General features: G+C 43.1%; 1 protein-coding gene across 2 annotated transcripts in view; it reads right to left on the reverse strand.

Annotated features, from left to right (window-relative positions):
- Positions 1-12,512, reverse strand: part of LYRM7 (LYR motif containing 7) — a 28,593-nt gene extending 16,081 nt beyond the window's left edge. Inside the window, exons 1-3 of one of the 2 annotated variants that reach the window (XM_054694448.1) lie at positions 12,387-12,512; positions 6,146-6,218; positions 2,575-2,645 (exon numbers count right to left, since the gene is read on the reverse strand). In XM_054694448.1, coding sequence (XP_054550423.1) covers positions 2,575-2,645; positions 6,146-6,218; positions 12,387-12,404 — 162 coding nt within the window. In that variant the 5' untranslated portion in view covers positions 12,405-12,512. The remainder of the gene's footprint in view (positions 1-2,574; positions 2,646-6,145; positions 6,219-12,386) is intronic. The other variant, XM_037509408.2, reaches the window with a different exon arrangement.
- Positions 12,513-20,724: the final 8,212 nt, after the last annotated feature.

Below are 20,724 nucleotides of genomic sequence, written 5' to 3' on the forward strand. Positions count from 1 at the left end.
GCTGATATGAACAGACATCAATTAAAATTTTTTAAGTCATGTTTTAAAAATTGTCATATTGGGCCTCCCCTGGTGGCACAGCAGTTGAGCTCTGGGCTGCGTAGCTGTAGCTGCCTGCAGCCTCTGCAGCGCTGGTTTGATGCCTGCTGGCCGGCGAGGGTCCCACATGGCGCGCAGACCTCTCCTGCCGCACCCACTGCTCTTCCCAGCAGTGTATTTCGTCGGTCTGCCTGTTCTGTTCCCTGCTCTGGCTCTGGTGAATCCTCTCACCCTTCCGTGCTTCTGACTGTACCCAGTGCTTTTATAAATAAATAAATAAATCTTTAAAAAAAATTGTCATATTGTTATCAATCCCACTAAAGAGCAAATAGTAAACTTTCTTAAATACTTTTTAACTTCTCTTCAAATCATCACTTGATTATAATGTCAACTTAACTTCTTCTTTATCATATGCTTAAATGAAATCTTTCCTTTTTTCCTTTACATTGCATGGATAGAAATACTTAGGCTGGGCCTCCCCAGTGGCACAGCGGTTGAGCGCTGGGTTGCGAAGCTGCCCGCAGCCTCTGCAGCACCAGTTCAATCCCCGGCCACCGGGTGAGGGTCCCACATGGCGTGCAGACTTCTCCTGCCGCCCGCTGCTCCCCTCAGCAGTGTACTTTGGTCCTTCTGCCTGTTCTGCTCCCTGCTCTGGCTCTGGTGAATTCTCTCGCCCTCCCGCGCTTCTGACTGTACCCCAGTGCCTGTATAAATAAATAAATAAATCTTTAAAAAAAAAAAAAAAAAAGAAATACTTAGGCTATCTAATTTTGTCTTATTATCTTTATTACAAATATTTACTATTTCAAAATGCACTTTTCTTTATGAAATATAAATGCATTTTCACCAGATATATATATATATATATATATATATATATATATATATATTTTTTTTTTTTTTTAAATGTATCTTTTTTGGGGGAAGATTTATTTATACAAGCACTGGGTACAGTCAGAGGCGCAGGAGGGTAACAGAATTCATCAGAGCCAGAGCAGGGAACAGAACAGGCTGACTGATGAAATACACTGCTGAGGGGAGCAGCGGGCGCGGCAGGAGAGGTCTGCGCGCCATGTGGGACCGTCGCCCGTGGCCAGGGATCGAACCGGAGCTGCAGCGGCTGTGGGCAGCTTCACAGCCCAGCGCTCAACCGCTGCGCCACCAGGGAAGGTCCCAGATATATTTTTTTAACATGTGGAAATTCTATTAAAAATGGAAGAAGAGGGGCCTCTCTGGTGGCGCAGTGCTGTGAAGCTGTCCGCAGCCTCTGCAGTGCCGGTTCGATCCCTGTTGGCCATGGAGATACCCACCAAGAAATCTGGTGGGACAGACATCTCCTGTCTTGCCCGCTTCTCCCCTCAGCAGTGTATTTCAGTCAATCTGCCTGTTCTGTTCCCCACTCTTGTCTCTGGTGAATCCTCTCACCCTCCCGTGCCTCTGGCCTGTACCCTGGTTCTTGTATAAATAAATAAATCTTTAAAAAAAAAGGAAGAAGAATTTCTCTAATTTGTACCTTTCTCTTTAGCAAACCAACTCTTGGAATCGTAATTACCACCCCTGCAAATAATATTCCATTTTTTGTTTTCTTTCTAAGGATCTTTCCCCAAACAATAGAAAGTTAGATATAGGAACACCTAGGAAGCTTAAGACAGAGACAATGTCTCTGTGTGTATGAGTAGTATGATTTTATATAGGAAAAGAATTACTGTAAAGTTTTTCAAAAAACATGTTCTGGAGTATTAGGGAGATCACAGACTAGTGTCAATAGATTTGTCTTCATTTACAGCAAGTAGTTAAAGTGCAAATAATAAAGGCAAAGTGCGAGTAGCTCATAAACTGTCTGGTTAATTTTTATTGCCAAGAGCCTCCCTGGTGGTACAGGCAGTTGAGCGCCACACTGTGAAGCTGTCCACAGCCTCTGCACCGCGGGTTTAATCCTGGCCAGCCGGCAAGAATCCCACACGGCAAAGCAGACCTCTCCTGTCTCGCCCGCTGCTCCCCTCAGCAGTGTATTTCATCAGTCTGCCTGTTCTGTTCCCCCCTCTGTCTCTGGTGAATCCTCTCATCCTCCCACACATCTGGCCTGTATCCCAGTTCTTGTATAAATAAATAAATCTTTAAAAAAAAAATTTCTATTGCCAAGATAGGAATTAAAAAAATAATAAACTATCTAGATGAAAGAAATGAGTTGATATTTACTCTGTAGTAAAGAGTTACTACAACACTTATTCACATTTGTTTCAGTCACCTGCCTTAGGTGAACACAGAATTTCTGTGATTTACTGGGTTGGTTTGTTTACTGTGCTTGCATTGACCACGGCTATATCTATGTTCTTTTCAGCAGGCAACCTGTTGTCCATGGGTGTAGGCAGGTGATCCTGAAGTGAGTCAAACCAAACAAGTAAAGGTTATCTACATTGGTGTGGTAGCTTTAACCGCCAATTATTTTATGTAGCTCCCCATTTCCATCATTCCTCTAGTTGCCAAGAAAATTTATGTTTTATTGTAATTGAGAAATTCATTACTGTACCATACCTCTTCTATTTTCTTAGGAGAAGTTTCACTTTTATTATTTTTGAATTCTTCATTTATCTTTATTCTGGCTGCTAGAGAAAGAAAAATATACATACAGTTATTTGCCTTTCTATTTATAATTCTTGTACAATAATTTACATGTTATTACAACTGAGCACTTCTATAATAAAATAGTTTTACTAATGTAAAACAAAGTATAAAATAAGAAATTTATTAAGAAAGTCTCTTTCAGAGTTGTTGACAGGCTGGAAAATTTATAATTAAATCTAATACAGTCTTTAGCACTATAATACTTTTGCTTTCTGTTCTTCCAATTTCATTTGCTTACCTCTAAATATTCAATTTTTACCAAATCCAATTTAATCCTTTGCTTTGGGCCTCCCTGGTGGTGCAAGGGGTTAAGCACTGCACTATGAAGCAATCTGCAGCCTCTGCAGCATGGGTTCGATCCCCAGCCAGCCAGGGAGCAACCCATGGCGCAGCAGATTTCTCCTATCTCGCCTGCTTCTCCCCTCAGCAGTGTATTTCAGTCAGTCTGCCTGTTCTGCTCCCCACTCTGTCTCTGGTGAATCCTCTCATCCCCTGTACCTCTGGCCTATACCCAGCTCTTGTATGCATAAAGAAATAAATCTTTAAAAAAAATCCTTTGCTTCTATTTATCTAAAGATTTAATTTAAAATCTTTTTTAATTTTTTAAAAGATGGTAAGAATATATATATAAGCATACTAAAGCTCATATAGCATGCACACATATACACAATTAAAATATATAGCAGCAAAGAGGACCTATATATATGTTTTTGAGTGCTTTGACTGACATGTAAAATTAGTGACAAGTTAAAACTTTGTTCATGTACACCACTGAGACTTTGGCATCATTATAGCAGCGTAATGTTCTAATCTGACTGATAAACTTACTGTATTTCTGTAAGCATTTAATGGGACAATCCTCATAAAGAGGTTGATAAATAGTCTGTGCTAATTGTTTTTGTAATTATTTTAGTCAAAACAAAAATATGCCATGTTGATGGAAATTAACTATAAAACCTTCCTTTTATATTTGATTAATTTTAATATGGACGGTGATTCAAGGGTTGTGCTACTGTGTAGGCTAAATCTTAGCTCTTCACCTTATTAAGTATGATGTGGGGCAAATCCTTTCACATTTTGTCAGCTTTCTATTCTGCAAAAGAATCATAATAGTAGCTACCTCAAAAGGCTGTTGTGAGGGTTAAGTGAGGAATTTGTATCAAGTACATATAAAATGGAGCGCATACTTTTTAATATTCAAGAAAAATTATTTTGGTGAATAACAAAACTTTAATTCTTAGGGACAGTGGGGACAATTTACCTAGGTACCCTCTTTTTTTTTTTTTTTTTACATTTATTTTTCAGTGGTGATTTTTTTTTTTTTTTTTTAAAGATTTATTTATTTATCTATACAAGCACTGGGTACAGTCAGAAGCGCGGGAGGGTGAGAGAATTCACCAGAGCCAGAGCAGGGAGCAGAGCAGGCAGAAGGACCGAAGTACACTGCTGAGGGGAGCAGCGGGCGGCAGGAGAGGTCTGCGTACCATGTGGGACCCTCCTCCGGTGGCCGGGGAGCTGCCGGGGATCGAACCGGCGCTGCAGAGGCTGCGGGCAGCCTCGCAACCCAGCGCTCAACCGCTGCGCCACCGGGGAGGCTCCTACCTAGGTACCCTCTTAAAAATAGTTTAGAAATATATCAGGATTTGAAATTAACATAAAACCTGAGCTTTAGAGCTTTGACTTCCAGATGACACAGAAACTACTTGCAGTAATGGGATACTGAATTTGGAGTTCTCTGGGACAGATTCTATTTCATAACTGCTATCATTTCCAGACTGACACAAGGCATTACTATGATAGTATTTGGACAATGTGACAATTTGATTAAATTACAGAGAAATGAGTGTAACGATTTAATCACAGATAAGCAATGGGACACAGGGAAATTTTGATGCTTTTCCCCTGATTCTCTTCTTTTTTTTTTTTTTAAAGATACATTTTTAGGGCCTTCCCAGTGGCGCAGCGGTTGAGCGCTGGGTTGCGAAGCTGCCCGCAGCCTCTGCAGCGCCGGTTCGATCCCCGGCTGCTCCCCGGCCACCGGAGGAGGGTCCCACATGGCGCGCAGACCTCTCCTGCCGCCGCTGCTCCCCTCAGCAGTGTACTTCGGTCCTTCTGCCTGCTCTGCTCCCCGCTCTGGCTCTGGTGCATTCTCTCACCCTCCCGCGCTTCTGACTGTACCCAGTGCATGTATAAATAAATAAATAAATCTTTAAAAAAAAAAGATACATTTTTATTTATTTATGCATACAAGAACTGGAATATAGGTTGAAATTACGGGGTGTGAGGGAACTCACCAGAGACAGAGTGGGGAACAGAACAGGTGGATCTAAACACATTGCTGTGGGCAGCAACGGGAGAGACAGGAGAGTCCACTGTGCCATGTGGATTAGCAACCTGGCTGGGGATCAAACTATGGTTGCAGTGGCTGGGGATAGCTTGATGGTGCTAAGACTCCAACACCTGCACCACCAGGGAAGCCCTTTTTTTCCCCCTGATTTTTTTTAAGGTTTATTTATTTATACAAGAACCAGGGTACAGGCCAGATGTGCAGGAGGGTGAAATGATTCACCAGATACAGAGCGGAGAACAGAATAGGTAGACTGACTAAAATACACTGCTGAGGGGAGGGGGGAGAGACAGGAGAGGTCTACCACGCCATGTGGGAATCTCACCGGCTGGCTGGGATAGAAACCACACTGCAGAGGCTGTTGACAGCTTCACAGCTTCACTCACCACCAGGGAGGCCCCCCCCTTTTTTTAAAGATTTATTTATTTATGCACACAATAACTGGGGTACAGGGCAGAGGAGTGGATGGTGAGAGGACTCACCAGAGACAGAGTGCGGAACAGAACAGGCAAAATGACTGAAATACACTGCTGAGGAGAACAGCAGGCAAGACAGGAGAGGTCTGCTGCACCATGTGGGTAGCTCCCTGGCCAGGATCGAACCCGTGCTGCAGTGGCTGCGGACAGCTTCATAGGTTGCGTCTTAACTCCTGCACCACCAGGGAGGCCCCCCAACTGATTCTTTTTTTTTTTAAATAAATCTTTTATTTATTTTTTAATAGAGGCATGTTTTATTTATTTGTTTGTTTGTTTGTTTATACATGCACTGGGTACAGTCAGAAACGCAGGAGGGTGAGAGAATTCACCAGAGCCAGAGCGGGGAGCAGAGCAGGCAGAAGGACCGAAGTACACTGCTGAGGGGAGCAGCGGGCGGCAGGAGAGGCCAGCGCTCAACCGCTGCGCCACTGGGGAGCCCCCCCCCCACTGATTCTTTATGAAACATGATCTTTCAAAAATTTTAAGCAGATATTCCTTAAAGTGTAATGCAGACTAATCTTTATAAAACATAATAACACTAGGAGAGAGAGAGTGAAGGTCATTCCCTAACGTGGTCTTAACCACAAAGTCCTTCTGAATAGATTAAGAGTCATCCAAAAAAGGATTTGTTCCAAAGAGGTAAAGAAAATAAACTTACCTTCTAATGCTCTGGTATCATTTTTAAAAACTTGTTTTCTGGTCCTGTGCAGTGTTTTAAAGAGCTGCAAAACCTGTAATGAAAATCAGAATTCAAACTTCAAAAGAAGAAAATTTCATGTTCTACATAGTTATAAATTTAAGTAATATTTTTCTGTTTGTTTCTGAGATTATTATTCAAAATAGTAGAAGAGTTGAAATAGGTGAATATCAGGGTTTGTCAAATAACTTTCCAGTCATTATTTATCTTTACATTTAAAAAAATTCACTTAATTTACAAAAATAATACAATGTTCTTTGAAACAAAACAATATAAAGATGGTTAAAAAGATAATGTCTGTCTGCCAAAAACCAGTCTGTGAAGGGAGCAAACTTTACTAATCTGATATGTACTTGTTTTCATTTTTATTAACTTATTAAGCTTTCACCTGCTCTTAAAAGTCAAACACACATATACAAACTGATGAATTTATTACATTTAACAGAGTCCAAAGGAGGATGGTTTAGACATTTTAGATAAGTTTAACAGTGATTTCTCAAAAGAGAAGAACTCTGAGATTTATGAATATTTGTAATACTTGTTAAAAAAAATAACAAAGAGAAAAGAGCCTGGTATTTAAGTAAAAGGCAGATTGTAGAGAGGTTTTAGTGACAGGCCAAGGCAATATCAATCTTCTCAAGTTCAAAAAGGTACTCATCATTTCTTCATTATTGCTCTTTCCCATGTCTTCTCAATTTCAGTATGGAAGACCCTACATTCCTCAAGTGGAAATCTCTAGATCTTTATTTTTATTTTTTTAAAAGATTTATTTATGCATACAAGAGCTGGGATTCAGGACAGAGATGCAGGGAGGTGAGAGGATTCATCAGAGACAGAGTGGGGAACAGAACAGGCAGCTGAGGATAGTTTCATAGTGCCTGCGACTTAACCCCTTTTGCCACTAGGAAGGCCCTTATAGATCTTACTTTAAATCTACTTTACTCTTCACGTGGAAACTTGAGGTCTATCTCTCTAATCTTGTGTATTTTATCCATCCCTGAAAACTATTTAAGTTCAGCCCGCCCCATCTCTTGCTTAGCCTACTCATAAAACTTTGTCACTTTACCACCATTCTTTCTTTTACTCTAGTCCATTCACAGATAATAATATCTAACATCTACTGAGAATGTACTGTGTACTAGGCACTATTTAAAATATTTTACATAAGGCCTCCCTGGTAGCACAGGGGTTAAGCATCAGCATTATGAAGTAATCCACAGCTACTGCAGCACAAGTTCCATTCCCAGCCAGGGAAGTGACCCACATAGCGCAGCAGACCTCTCCTGTCTCACCAACTGCTCCCCTCAGCACTGCATTTCACTCAAACTGCCTGTTCTGCTCCCCATTCTGTCTCTGGTGACTCCTCTCACCACCCCAATACCCCACGACCCCGCAACTCTGGCCTGTATCCCAGTTCTTGTATGCAAAAGCAAATCTTTAAAAAAATAAAATAAAATATTTTACATATATTTGAAAACCTTTAACATCAAAGGGTGACACCAAAACCGTAATAGCAAACAGGGAACAGAAAAGGTAAATATAAAACAAAATCAAACAACCACAATAAACTTCCTCAGAAATATATTACTGCAAAAATGGAATATAATCAAAAAGAAGTTTTAGTAAATTTTATTTTTTTTTTAAATGATTTATTTATTTATATAAGAACCGGGGTACAGGTCAGATGTGCAGGAGGGTGAGAGGATTCACCAGAGACAGAGCGGGGAACAGAACAGGCAGGCTGACGAAATACACTGCTAAGGGGAGCAGCAGGCAAGACATGAGAGGTCTGCTGCACCACGTGGGTACCTCACTGGTACGAACCGGGATCGAACCTGCACTGTAGAGGCTGCAGACAGCTTCACAGCGCTGCACTCAACCACTTGAACAACCAGGGAGGCCCATTTTAGTAAATTTTAAAAAAGGTATATTCAGAAAACTCCCAAAGTTCTTGGCTATGAATTGAGTGATGTAGCAAAGATTAAGTAGAGAAAAAATATTTAGAAAGTGAAATAAAAATTCAAAGAAAAAAAAATGAGGGGAGAAAAGATAAAAGAATATTTAGAATAGTCTAGATGAACTAACATTTACAATAATACAATCTCCAACAATTGAGAACAGAGAAAACAGAAGAAAATAAGAGGGAAATCAAGAAATGTCACCAATTGAGGCATTTGTTACTATAGATTGAAAGGGCTCCACCAAGTGTCCAATCCATACCACAGCACCTTACCACAGTAAGGTCAGTACAGTGATGATAAAAAAAAAAAAACAGAAAAAAAAACAATTCACACATAAAAGGAGAGAAAACCAGAATGACACCTGACTTTAAAATAGCATTGCTGTGAGAAAGTAATGGTATAGTGTCCTCATGTTTAAAAAAAAATGTCCAACTTAGAACACCATACATAGTCAAACTATTACCTAACTACAAGGGCAAAGTGACAAGTTCAAAAATGTGAAGTCTTTTATTTGCTGTGCATCCTTCTCGGAGAGCTATAGAAAAATGTACCCCACCAAAATAAGATGAACCATGAAGAAAGAAATGTGGGAAAATGACAGGTGATCTAGTAACACAGGAGAGGCAGAGATGATGGTGAAGGACAAATACAAGTTAGGATTTGTGTAGCCAGTCTAGCTATAACAAAAGGGTGAATTGCTCCAGAAAAGACGTTGCTAGGAAAAAATAAAACTGGTAGACCTGGGCCTCCCTAGTGACGCAGCGGGTTGAGTGCAGTGCTGTGAAGGTGTCCGCAGCCTCTGCAGCACTGGTTTGATTCCTGGCCGGTCAGGGAGATTCCCATATGGCGAGGCAGACCTCTCCTGTCTTGCCCACTGCTCCCCTAAGCAGTGTACTTCGGTCCATCTGCCTGTTCTGCTCCCTGCTCTGTCTCTGGTGAATTCTCTAACCCTCCCGCGCCTCTGGCCTGTACCCCAGTGCTTGTATAAATAAATAAATCTTTAAAAAAAGTTAAAAAAAAGGGGGGCCTCCCCGGTGGCTTAAGGGGTTAAGGACCGCACTATGAAGCAAACTGCAGCCTCTGCAGTACGAGTTCGTTCCCTGGAGGCCAGGGAGCAACCCACATGGCACAGCAGGCCTCTCCTGTCTTGCCCGCTGCTCCCCTCAGTAGTGTATTTTGGTCAGTCTGCCTGTTCTGTTCCCCACTCTGTCTCTGGTGAATCCTCTCACCCCCAGCTCTTGTATGCATAAATAAATAAATCTTTTTAAAAAATTAAAAAATTTAAATTTAAAAAAAAGAATCTGAACAGATATTTCTTTAAAGTTAGACAATGGCATATAAGGCCATGAAACGATGTTCAAAGTAATTTGCTAGTAGAGAAATACAAATCTAAAACCTCAACAAGATACTACATCACTTCTGAATACTTCTGGGTACTTATACTGTGTGTTAGTGAAATGTTTATTAGTTGTTCCTATGCTTCCTCAGAGGCTTCCTGGTCACCTCCATATTCTCACACTTAACATAGGTATCTTCTACATACGGTAGACCTTGACAAGATTTTTGGAAGAACTCCTATATAATTTCATTTGTATTCTGGTTTTCCAAGCAACTTCCCACTGAATCAATCTCAACTTAAACTTTTAAGATTTTTTTTTTTTTTGCATCCATTCAGTTAGGTTAAATTTCAGTTATATGGTCACAAAACAACCTTATTTCAATTTAAAGCACTTACTACATTTGTGATTAAGTACAGGTGATCCTGAAAACCACCAGTTTGAGCAGCACAGGTTCACTTACACAATTTAATTTCAAATTTACAAATTCAACCACCCATAGATATTGGTTTGCTGAATCTGTGAATTCACATAAAGGGCATAATATAATCATCCTGCTGATTTTACTATGGGGCATAGTTAGTGGTGGTTCTGAAGTGAATCTATGTCAATACCACGGGATGGTTGCAGGTAAGCTTTTAGGGAGTCAAAAGTTATATACGGGACTGTGTAGGCTGGCACCTCATACCCCACATTATTCAAGAGTCAACTGCACTTGTTTAAAATCTCCCCTTGGGCCTCCCTGGTGGCGCAGTGGTTGAGCGCTGGGTTGCAAAGCTGCCCACAGCCTCTGCAGCGCTGGTTCGATCCCCGGCTGCTCCCCGGCCCTGGAGGAGGTTCCCACATGGCGCATAGACCTCTCCTGCCACCCGCTGCTCCCCTCAGAAGTGTACTTCGGTCCTTCTGCCTGCTCTGCTCCCCGTTCTGACTCTGGTGGATTCTCTCACCCTCCCGCGCTTCGGACTGTACCCAGTGCTTGTATAAATAAATAAAAATAAATTTAAAAAAAAAATCTCCCCACCATGGGCCTCCTGGGTGGCACAAGGGGTTAAGTTCCTCAGGCTTGCCAGGGAGCTGACCCACATGGCACAGTAGACCTCTCCTGTCTTGCCAGCTGCTCCCCAGAGCAGTTTTTTTCCCTAAAGATTTATTTATTTATGTATGCATACATAAGCTGGGTGTAGGCCAGAGGGGTGTGTGTGTGTGTGTGTGTGTGTGTGTGTGTGTGTGTAAAAGAGAGAGAGAGAGAGTGAGAGAGAGAGAGAGGGGGAGGATTCACCAGAGACAGAGTGGGGAGCATACCAGGGGGTATACTCCTGAAGGGAGCAGTGGGAGAGGTCTGTTGGGCCATGTGGGTCACCTCCCTGGCCAGTGGGTTGGGGGAATCGAACTCCTGCTGCAGTGACTGGATAGCTTGATCTGCTGTCTTTATCTTTAACCCCTGCTCCACTAGGGAGTTCCCTCAGCAATGTATTTCAGTCAATTCGCCTTTCTTTTTTTTTTTTTTTTTTTTTTTTTTAATAGAGGCATGTTTTATTTATTTATTTGTTTGTTTGTTCGTTTTTTGTTTCGTTTACACATGCACTGGGTACAGTCAGAAGCACGGGAGGGTGAGAGAATTCACCAGAGCCAGAGCGGGGAGCAGAACAGGCAGAAGGACCGAAGTACACTGCTGAGGGGAGCAGCGGGCGCCAGGAGAGGTCTGCGCGCCATGTGGGACCCTCCTCTGGTGGCCGGGGAGCAGCCGGGGATCGAACCGGTGCCGCAGAGGCTGCGGGCAGCTTCGCAACCCAGCGCTCAACCGCTGCGCCACCGGGGAGGCCCCAGTCAATTCGCCTTTCTGTTCCCCACTCCGTCTCTGGTGAATCCTCTCACCCCTCCCCTCTGGCCTGTACCCCAGTTCTTGCATCCATACATAAATCAATCTTTTTAAAAAATAAAAATAATAAAAGCCTCCCCACCTGCTAGACTTCTCCACAAAAGCAAAGGTGGTCTGTTTATTACTGCATCCATTATGCTTAGACAGTACAGAGAAAAGGTTGGTTTTGGATAATATTAACAGCTATTGTGGACACTCAAACTTTTTAAATGAATAACTCTTTATAATTTCGTTGATATTGGCGTTGTGACATTAAAATGTACTGAGATCAGGTTCAGTAACAGATGAAGCAAGAAACCATAAGCACAGTTTTTCCTCACAATATTTCTCACACCAAGTCTCCATCCATTGCCGACGTTTCAGCCAGTGACAGGGACAGGTCCCAAACGGCCATGCTGACGATATTTAAGGCTAGGGATGACTGGTCCCTGAGAACTGGGCGCTGGCCAGGAAAGAGCATCAGTCTGAGGACAAATTAAATTGAAACCGGGTCCTCAGGAATGTGACCTGGGTGGGTCACCACTTCCCACGCTTATTCAAAGCACGCAGGTCTCACGGGACTTTGCTCCTTCGCGATGTTACCTTTGGCTGGTGATTTTACCAGGACTAAATTCCCTTGGATTTTAGATTCCTGTGCATCTTCTTACTAAACCTTTCACCTCACCGTAAGGTGTGAGAGCAGGATTGCCGAAGGCGTCTTGTCCCTTTATCGACTACGTGAAAATGGGTCCTTCAGACAAATACTCAAGTCTGAAGACAGAACGGGGGCAGAATCCAGGGAATGGCCTTCCGTCACCCCTGGGCAGCTGGGCAGACTGAGAAGCAACAACCAGGGGTGCCCCCCGCCCTCCTCCGCATCTACACAAAACCCGTCAACACCCTCCAGGGGTGGGCACGGGCTCCTCACGGACTACGGCAACCACCTTGGAGGAGGGTGCTGAACCTCAGCGCAGAGACTCCAGACAAGGCCGCGCTCCTGCTTTCCCCACAAGCATCACACCCACCCCCTTCCAGGGCCCTGTCACCTTGGCGGCTTGACCCATGGCTCTCCTCTCGGATGCCGCCACCTCTTAAGCGTCGAGTGACCGCGCCCCTCGGCAACCAATCACTGCCTGGCAAGGACTGTCTGACTCCGCGTAGTCACGTTCCAAGAAACCGTAACCAATCACCACGAAGCATCTCCTTCGTAGCCCCGCCTTCCGTGGAGGCAGCAGGGAGTTTACCAAGCCGGTGCCTTTTGGTAAAACCGCGAGAACTCGCAGAGTCCAGTTACTGGGGAGCAAAGGGCGGAAATCACTGGGCGCCATGCTAGTTAGGGGCAGAGGCACTTCCGGTAGTTTCTGCGCCACCCTTGGCTGGCGCCGGGCGAATGGACTTCTAACGAATGCTTTGAACTTCTATAATTTAGTTGGTGTGACGCTGGGAAAATTAACCTCAGTGTGCCCATTTTTTTTCTTTGTAAAATGGTGGCAATAACACTATTTCCCATATGGCATTATATGACATGGAAGAGAATATAGTATTTGGAAAAGTTTACCAAACGAGTAGCTTCTGCAGCTGTATGGGATCACCTGCTGTTGGAGGATTGGGGGATCATCGATTAAAGTATCCTTATTCCAACATTTCTCAGTGCGACTTTCTCCTTACAAAAGTAAATAAAGAAATCCTGCTTTTTGCGGAAGACCGGGTCACAGCTGCAGCGGAGCTCACCTTTTGCCAGCTTCTGCTTATGACTCTCCGCTGCTCTCTCGCCAGCAGTCAGGACGCTGCACAGAAGCCTTGGCTTTTAAAGATACTGAAAGACACCGTGAAACCAGAGGTGGGATTCACCGAATTATAATTACTCTAAGCAGCCGTAACAATAAAAATCTTTGGAGGTGTGTGCTGACTTGATCAGAGGGGCGAAGGAATTTCAAAGTGAAAGGACCAGTTCAGATGCCCACCAAGACTCGAAAAAACTGACGGTGGTGAAAGTTCTAAGACTTGGGGCCCTTTTCAGATGAGTCACAAAGGATTCATTATCTTGCATAGTCCTGCTAAGATTGTTAAGCAAATTAATGCCATAAATTTTGAGTCAGGAGTTGAAGGTGTAGTCACCATTGCCAATGCTTAAATCAACCTTTTTAATAAATTGACAATCACTTGTTTTTTTTAAAAATAAAGAACTAAGTCCCAACTGCCAGAAATTGGAGGTGGGGGTAGAAATAATTAACATAGTTGTTAAACCAAGCTATGGACATGAAAAATCCTTAGGCACCGACAGCTACAGCAAGTATCACGCTACTATAGAAAGTATTAGGGAGGCGCAAACCAGAAGTGGGGATTTGGAGATTGAGGGCCACTGGAGACAATCACCAGTGCGTACAAATTAACCTAGTCATATCCTAAAAGTAAGTAATTTACAATAGATAGCAATTCCACAAAGGAATGAACTCCTCCCCAAAAGAACATTGTATCAGTACAATTTCTGCACTGGCAAGATGTAGCTCCACTGCTCACCAGTGACTATGCAGATGTTTCTTTTCACATACCTTTACCCATTGCAAAACAAAAGCAGCAGCCCTCCCACCCATCTGTGACTATGTAAATGCCTTTCTTTTTCTTTCTCCTTCTCCTAATAAACTTGTCTTTTTAAACATAAACTTCACCTGCCTGTGTCTGCACAAATGTCTTCGTCTCCTGGGTAAACTCTCTGTGCCGCTGAAAGGGGAACTCTGGTGAAACTTTTTCTCACAGGTAACCCAAGGATCCCATTCACTGAACCTAACACCTCTCCAAAATGACATCGCCAAAACAAACAACCTGCCTACTTAACTTGCCCTATTCTTTGGTTTTGCTGGTCAAGTGGTTGGAAATAGTTTATAGCAGCATATTGATCATAAACAATCATAAGCATTTACTGAAGTACATTTTAACTTATGACCCTGCGAGCATCAAATAAATCTCAACCTTTTCCCCGTTGCATAATCATTGTTGGCTTTCCCTACCCCCACAGTTTTCAGGTTAACTTTTAGGTAAAAATTGACTTATAAAGAGTGAAAGATTTGCATCTCCAAGAGTGTTTCCCTTCTCTGTGATTTGTATCATTTTGGAAAAGTTACAAGTCATAAGAAGAGCAAGACAATAGTCCACTTTGTTTTATTTAATAAAATGCATTAGATTTGCAGAGGAGTTTTTTTGCAGAAGTTTTTAACATAATCAAGCAATTGAATGAAATATACTAGATGTTATCTTTATCCTGGAAACAAAAAATTAGATGATGTTGTGACATTGCATTGTAGTACCTTCCGATTGTAAATGATTAAAAGATGCTAATTTACACTTTAAGAATCACAGCCCAATTTTCTGAAACTTTATAATTGTGATAATTTTAGCCTAACTAGGGTCCTGTATTCATTTAACCAAAGATTTTCATTTGCTAATATTTGAAAATATAATTTCCACTGAACCAAAATTGGTTCAGTCTTGAAACTTTTCTTCTTTGAGATAAATCTATATTGGTCAATCAGCTATTCCACAAATGAGTTAACTCTTTATTTTGGTTCTTCTCAGAATATGTGTTGGCATCTCAAAGTTTGGGACCCAGAACTGAACAGGAAATTCTAAGATATTAATCATGTAAGTTCATGGAGCTCTGTGGTAGGCAGAATAAGAGTTTTCAAAAGGTGTCCAAGTTTAAATCCTAAAATATTCTTCAAGTGTTACTTTATTTGACAAAAGGACGTAACAGATGTGGTTAAATTAAGAGTTTTGAGATAGGAAGATTATCTTGGAACGTCTGGTGACACCAATGTAAATCCTAAGTGTCCTTTTTTTTAAAAAAAGATTTATTTATTTATTTATTTTTATTTATACAAGCACTGGGTACAGTCGGAAGCACGGGAGGGTGAGAGAATGAGCCAGAGCCAGAGCGCGGGTAGCAGAGCAGGCAGAAGGACCGAAGTACACTGCTGAGGGGAGCAGCGGGCGGCAGGAGAGGTCTGCGCGCCATGTGGGACCCTCCTCCAGTGGCCAGGGAGCAGCAGGGGATCGAACCACGCTGCAGAGGCTGCGGGCAGCTTCGCAACCCAGCGCTCAACCGCTGAGCCACCGGTGAGGCCCCTAAGTGTCCTTTTAAGTGAAAGAAGGAAGCAGAGTCAGGGAAAGGTTTGATGTTTCTTCAGTGCTGGCTTTGAATAGGTGGGGGAACCAAGCCAAAGAATGGGGTTAGCCAACACTAAAGCTGGAAAAGAAAAGGGGACTCATTTCCCCTACAGTCTCAGGAAGGAATGCAGCCCTGTGAAGACCATGCTTTTAGCCTAGAGAAATCTGATTTGGACATTTGATTTTCAGAATTCTAACTCCTTGTAGCCCTTTCCATCCTCAGAGTTAACAGTAGAGCATCTTCAAGCTCTGATTCTCATCCCTGGTTCCTTCATCATATCTCCTTTTCACTCTCCTGTTTTTCTTTCACTAACAGGGCCCCTATGATTATACTGAGCCCATCTGGATAATACGGGCACCTCTTCACCTCAAGATCCTTAAATTAGGGCCTCCCCGGTGGCGCAGCGGTTGAGCACTGGATTGCGAAGCTGCCCGCGGCCTCTGCGGCACTGGTTCGATCCCCGGCTGCTCCCTGGCCACCGGAGGAGGGTCCCACATGGCGTGCAGACCTCTCCTGCCGCCCGCTGCTCCCCTCAGCAGTGTACTTCGGTCCTTCTGCCTGCTCTGCTCCCCGCTCTGGCTCTGGTGAATTCTCTCACCCTCCCGTGCTTCTAACTGTACCCAGTGCATGTATAAACAAAACAAACAAACAAACAAATAAATAAATAAATAAAACATGCCTCTATAAAAAAAAAATTAAAAAAAAATTAAAAAAAAAAAAGATCCTTAAATTAATCACATTTGGAACCCCCCTTTCCCACACAATGTAACAGTCATAGGCTCCAAGATTTAGGACATAGGCATCTTCTTCCAACCACATGCAGTTTGGGTGAAGTCAGTCAATAATGTCAAAGTGGAGAGAAATGAAGTAGAAGGAGTAGCTATGGACTTGATCATGAGGGGCCATTATATAAGTCAAGGTAAGGATTTTAGCTTTGGTTTCTCTGATGGAATGCCTTGCCAGCAGAAGAGTGATGATTACTTCTATTTTATAAAGATCATTTTGGGAACTGCATGGCAAACAGACTATGTTGGCAGTAGAGAGACCACCAGGAAGATTCCAGAAGTACTCTATAGTGGCTTGGATTAGAGTGGTGGAATAGACATGAGAAATGACTAAATGCAGGATATGTAATGAAAGTACAGAGAAAAGAGTTAAAGATGATTTTAAGACTTCCGGGTTGAACAACTGTGAATGGTACTAACAGTAGAATCAGAATGCTACAGGAGGTTTTTTTGTTTTAGAAGGAGCAAAAATAGGGCCTCCCCAGTGGTGCAGCGGTTGAGCGCTGGGTTGGGAAGTTGCCTACAGCCTCTGCAGCGCCGGTTCGATCCCCAGTGCTCCCCAGCCACCGGCGGAGGGTCCCACATGGCGCGCAGACCTCTCCTGCCGCCCGCTGCTCCCCTCAGCAGTGGACTTCGGTCCTTCTGCCTGCTCTGCTCCCCGCTCTGGCTCTGGTGAATTCTCTCACCCTCCCGTGCTTCTGACTGTACCCAGTGCTTGTATAAATAAATAAAAATAAATCTTTAGGGAAAAAAAGAAAAAAAAAAAAAGAAGTTGCAAAAATAAATTTGAAGTGCCTGGCAGACATCACGTGGAGGTGATGAGTAAGCAGTAATATATACCATAGACCAATCTGAAATTGAGGGAGAGAGATTAGGAGATAAATACTGGATTGTCATCACTCTTGAGAGGATTAAGAATTAGTGAAAGGTGACGATATTATTTATTATCCATATTATTCAAATTATTTCTTTTGACAATTTCAATCTTAGGAGAAAAGTTGGAAGGATAAAAGAACTTGTACATACCTTTCACTCAGATTCCCTAAATAGTAATGAAACAGTGTAATCCCCACAGAAAGGGGAGATTCCAGGTTCCATGCCCTACCTATTAAAGAGTAGAGCTGAGCACCAAGAGCCACATGAAACAGAGACATGTTTGCTTTTTGGCCTTGGACTTGTACCAGGGACTTGTGGGACATGGAAGGAGACACTTTGAAGAGACAGAGATGTGGGTGAGAGACCTGTGGGAAGAATGACAATGGCAGCTTTTATCTTGACTTGGGTTTTTTGTTCTTTTCCTTCTAGACTTGTCTGGTCCCTTCTGGCCTTTTCCTTTGGTTCCCAGCCTGAAGGTGCTTTAGACTTGCAGCAGGCTTCTAGGTCTCAGTGGCCCTGCTTTGAGCCAACTCTGTTTGGCTGGGCATTTACCTACCAGGTGATGGGTAACTTTGGATGTTTCATGGGGAAACTATTTTAACTATATTCTTTCTCTTCTCACTATTGCACACTAAGTATAATAAAGCTCTTTTCTATTGAAGGTCATATACACTAGAGTCTGCTTTGTGTTTACGCAGATAGTAGAATCTATTTAGAGCAGGCAGGTTTGGGGATTGTGGGGTGCCCAGGATTGTGGGGTGCCCTTCATTCTGCCCACAAACAGTAATACTTTTACTATAATTGCTTTGTCTTTTTTCTCTACATACTTAAGTATGTAATTAATTATGTAATTAAGTATGTAATTAACTATGTACATAATTAATATCTAAATATGTACTTTGTTTTTGGATATCACTAGTATTAGAAAGTTGCATACCTGATACCCCCATATTCCTAATAACTTCAGTGGATTTTTCTTACAAAAAAGACATTTTCTTCTATCAGTGGTTCTCAAAGTACATTTTAAGGGCCAGTAGTAACTATCACACAGAAAATATTAGAAAGCTAAATGTAGGGCCCCAATAGAGCAAATGAATTTGGTAACTTTGCTGCAGTTATGTGAGAAAATTAACATTACTTAAAAAATTATCTAGGGCCTCCCTGGTGGTGCAAGGGGTTAAGCACAGCACTGTGAAGCTATCTGTAGCCTCTGCAGCATGAATTTGATCCCCCAGCCAGCCAGTTAGGGAGCTACCTACATGGCACAGCAGACCTCTCCTGACTAGCCCGCTGCTCCCCTCAGCAGTGTATTTCAGTACATCTGCTTGTTCTGCTCCCCATTCTGTCTCTGGTGAATCCTCTCACCCCCTGCACCTCTGGCCTGTACCCCAGTTCTTGTATGCATAAACAAATCTTTAAAAAAAATTGTCTAGGGTCTCCCTGGTGGCACGAGGTGTTAAGATGCAACCTATGAAGCTATCTGTAGCCACTGCAGCACGAGTTGGGTCCCCTGCCAGGGAGATACCCACATGGTGCAACAGACTTCTCCTGGCTTGCCCGCTGCTCCCCTCAACAGTGTATTTCAGTTGATCCGCCTGTTCTATTTCCCGCTCTGTCTTTGGTGAATCCTCTCAACCCCCTCCCCCCCACACCTCTGGCCTGTACACCAGTTCTTGTATGCATAAAAAAATAAGTCTTTTAAAAAATTATCTAGCTTACAGGCATTATTGAATCTGTTACAGGACAGGGAGAGGGGCACCCCAAAACCCTTAAACCTGCCCACTCTAAATAGGTTCTGCCATCCACCTCATCAAGACAAAACAAACTCTAGTGTGTAAAATCTTCAATGTAAATGAACTTCAATACAATTAGTGTGTAAAACAGAAAAGGGGGAAAATACAGTTTCCAAATCAAATACGCAAAGTTACCCATCCCCTTGTGGGTAAATGTCCAGCCAAACAGGGTTGGCTCAAAGCACAGCCACTGAGGCCCAAAAGCCTGCATCTTCTGGTGGGGGCACATAGAAAAGGAGCAGAAACAGCCAAACAAGTCTGGAAGGAAAAGAGCAAAATCAAAATCAAGATCAACGCTGCCACTGTTAACCTCCCCACGGGGCTCTCACCCACATATGCTTCAACCATGACCACACATGCTTCAGTTCATGACCAAAAAGTAAGTGCAGCTTCTTCATATGTCTCTCTGCTCCATGTACCTTCTCCAGGTCCACTTCTTGTTCTCTATCCTTCCTTCCTTCCCCAGTCTCCTCTCCAGCTCCTCCTCCTCCCTCAGGCAGGGAACTTGGCACCTCCCCTTTCCCTGGGGACCACCCTCTTAAATTCCAGCAATTCTCCCAGTAATGCTTTTGATAGCAAAATTGCCAAATGGTGCTTCAGAGATTAAAAGGGACCATCAATTTTGCCAAGCCAAAGTGGCAAAGTATAATCATATAGGGCAGTTCTAGAGATATAATTTTTCTTAATAAGGACACTTAGAAATTTAGTGTTACCTAGAGAAGAGGGTCGGCAATGGAACTTACGGAGGGGTCTGGCAGAGAAGGCTCACTACAGCTGGGGAGAGAGAAGTATGAAGACTACTGCTAAAAAGAGGAAAGGGGCATCAGCAAGGAATGACGCCACCAGTTCTAGTATGAGGACAGTAATTGCCTATAGGATTTTGAAAGTGCAGTCCTTAGTGACCTCGAGAGAGGCAAATGGGCTCAAAGCAGCAAAATGAGAAAGTGCGCACAATTTTACAGAAAACGTTTAAAGAGGAGCAAAGATATGGAGTATATGAGATTAAGTAAAGTTTTGTTGCTTTTTTTTTTTTTTTTTTAACGTGAGACGTCTTACATTGTGTTGATAACTGCTGAGAAAAATTCTTTGTAGCAGTTTAGAGAGGTTTACAAATTACCAATGCCTGGGTCTCACCCCTGGAGAGTCTAATTTAATTGCTCTAGGGTGCTGCTGGCTTCACCGGGATTTTTAAAGCGGTCCCCAAATGACTTTAACATGCAGTCAAGACAGAGAACCAACGCTAGAAGAAGAAAACAACTGATGCAAGGAGGGATAATTGCCAGCCAGCACTTAAAAAAAAAAAAAATTGAAAGAACTCTGCATTATAATAATTTTCAGGTATTTATGAATGAGACCCCACGAGTGTATACACTACACTGAGTTCACCGCTAAGAGACCAAAAGCTCGACCTTACGTGGCCGAGAAGGGAAATGTTAGGGTGCTGCAGTCGGCACACGTGCACCGCACAGCTGCATTATCCTAGCTTCCCAGTCATGGTATCTAATTTTTCCTCCTACCGTCTGTAAGGCGAGTGAAGAAAGGTTTATGCAGGTAACTCCACTTGCAGAGGGACAAGACAGACGAGCAAAACAAAAAAAAAAAAACAAAAAACGACGTTGGCCCGGCTGCAGCGGACTTCGGACCAGCAACCCCGCAGCGCCCGGCCTCACCCCGGGCTCCCGCGCCGGCGGCCAGCGCGCACGCGCAGGAGGGCCCCGCGCGCCGGCCCCGGTCCCCGCGCAGGCCGGGCCCCGCGCTCCCGCCC

Source organism: Talpa occidentalis, unplaced genomic scaffold (genome assembly GCF_014898055.3).
Source record: "Talpa occidentalis isolate TD23 unplaced genomic scaffold, MPIMG_talOcc4v2.1 talOcc4.13, whole genome shotgun sequence".
NCBI lineage: Eukaryota > Metazoa > Chordata > Mammalia > Eulipotyphla > Talpidae > Talpa > Talpa occidentalis.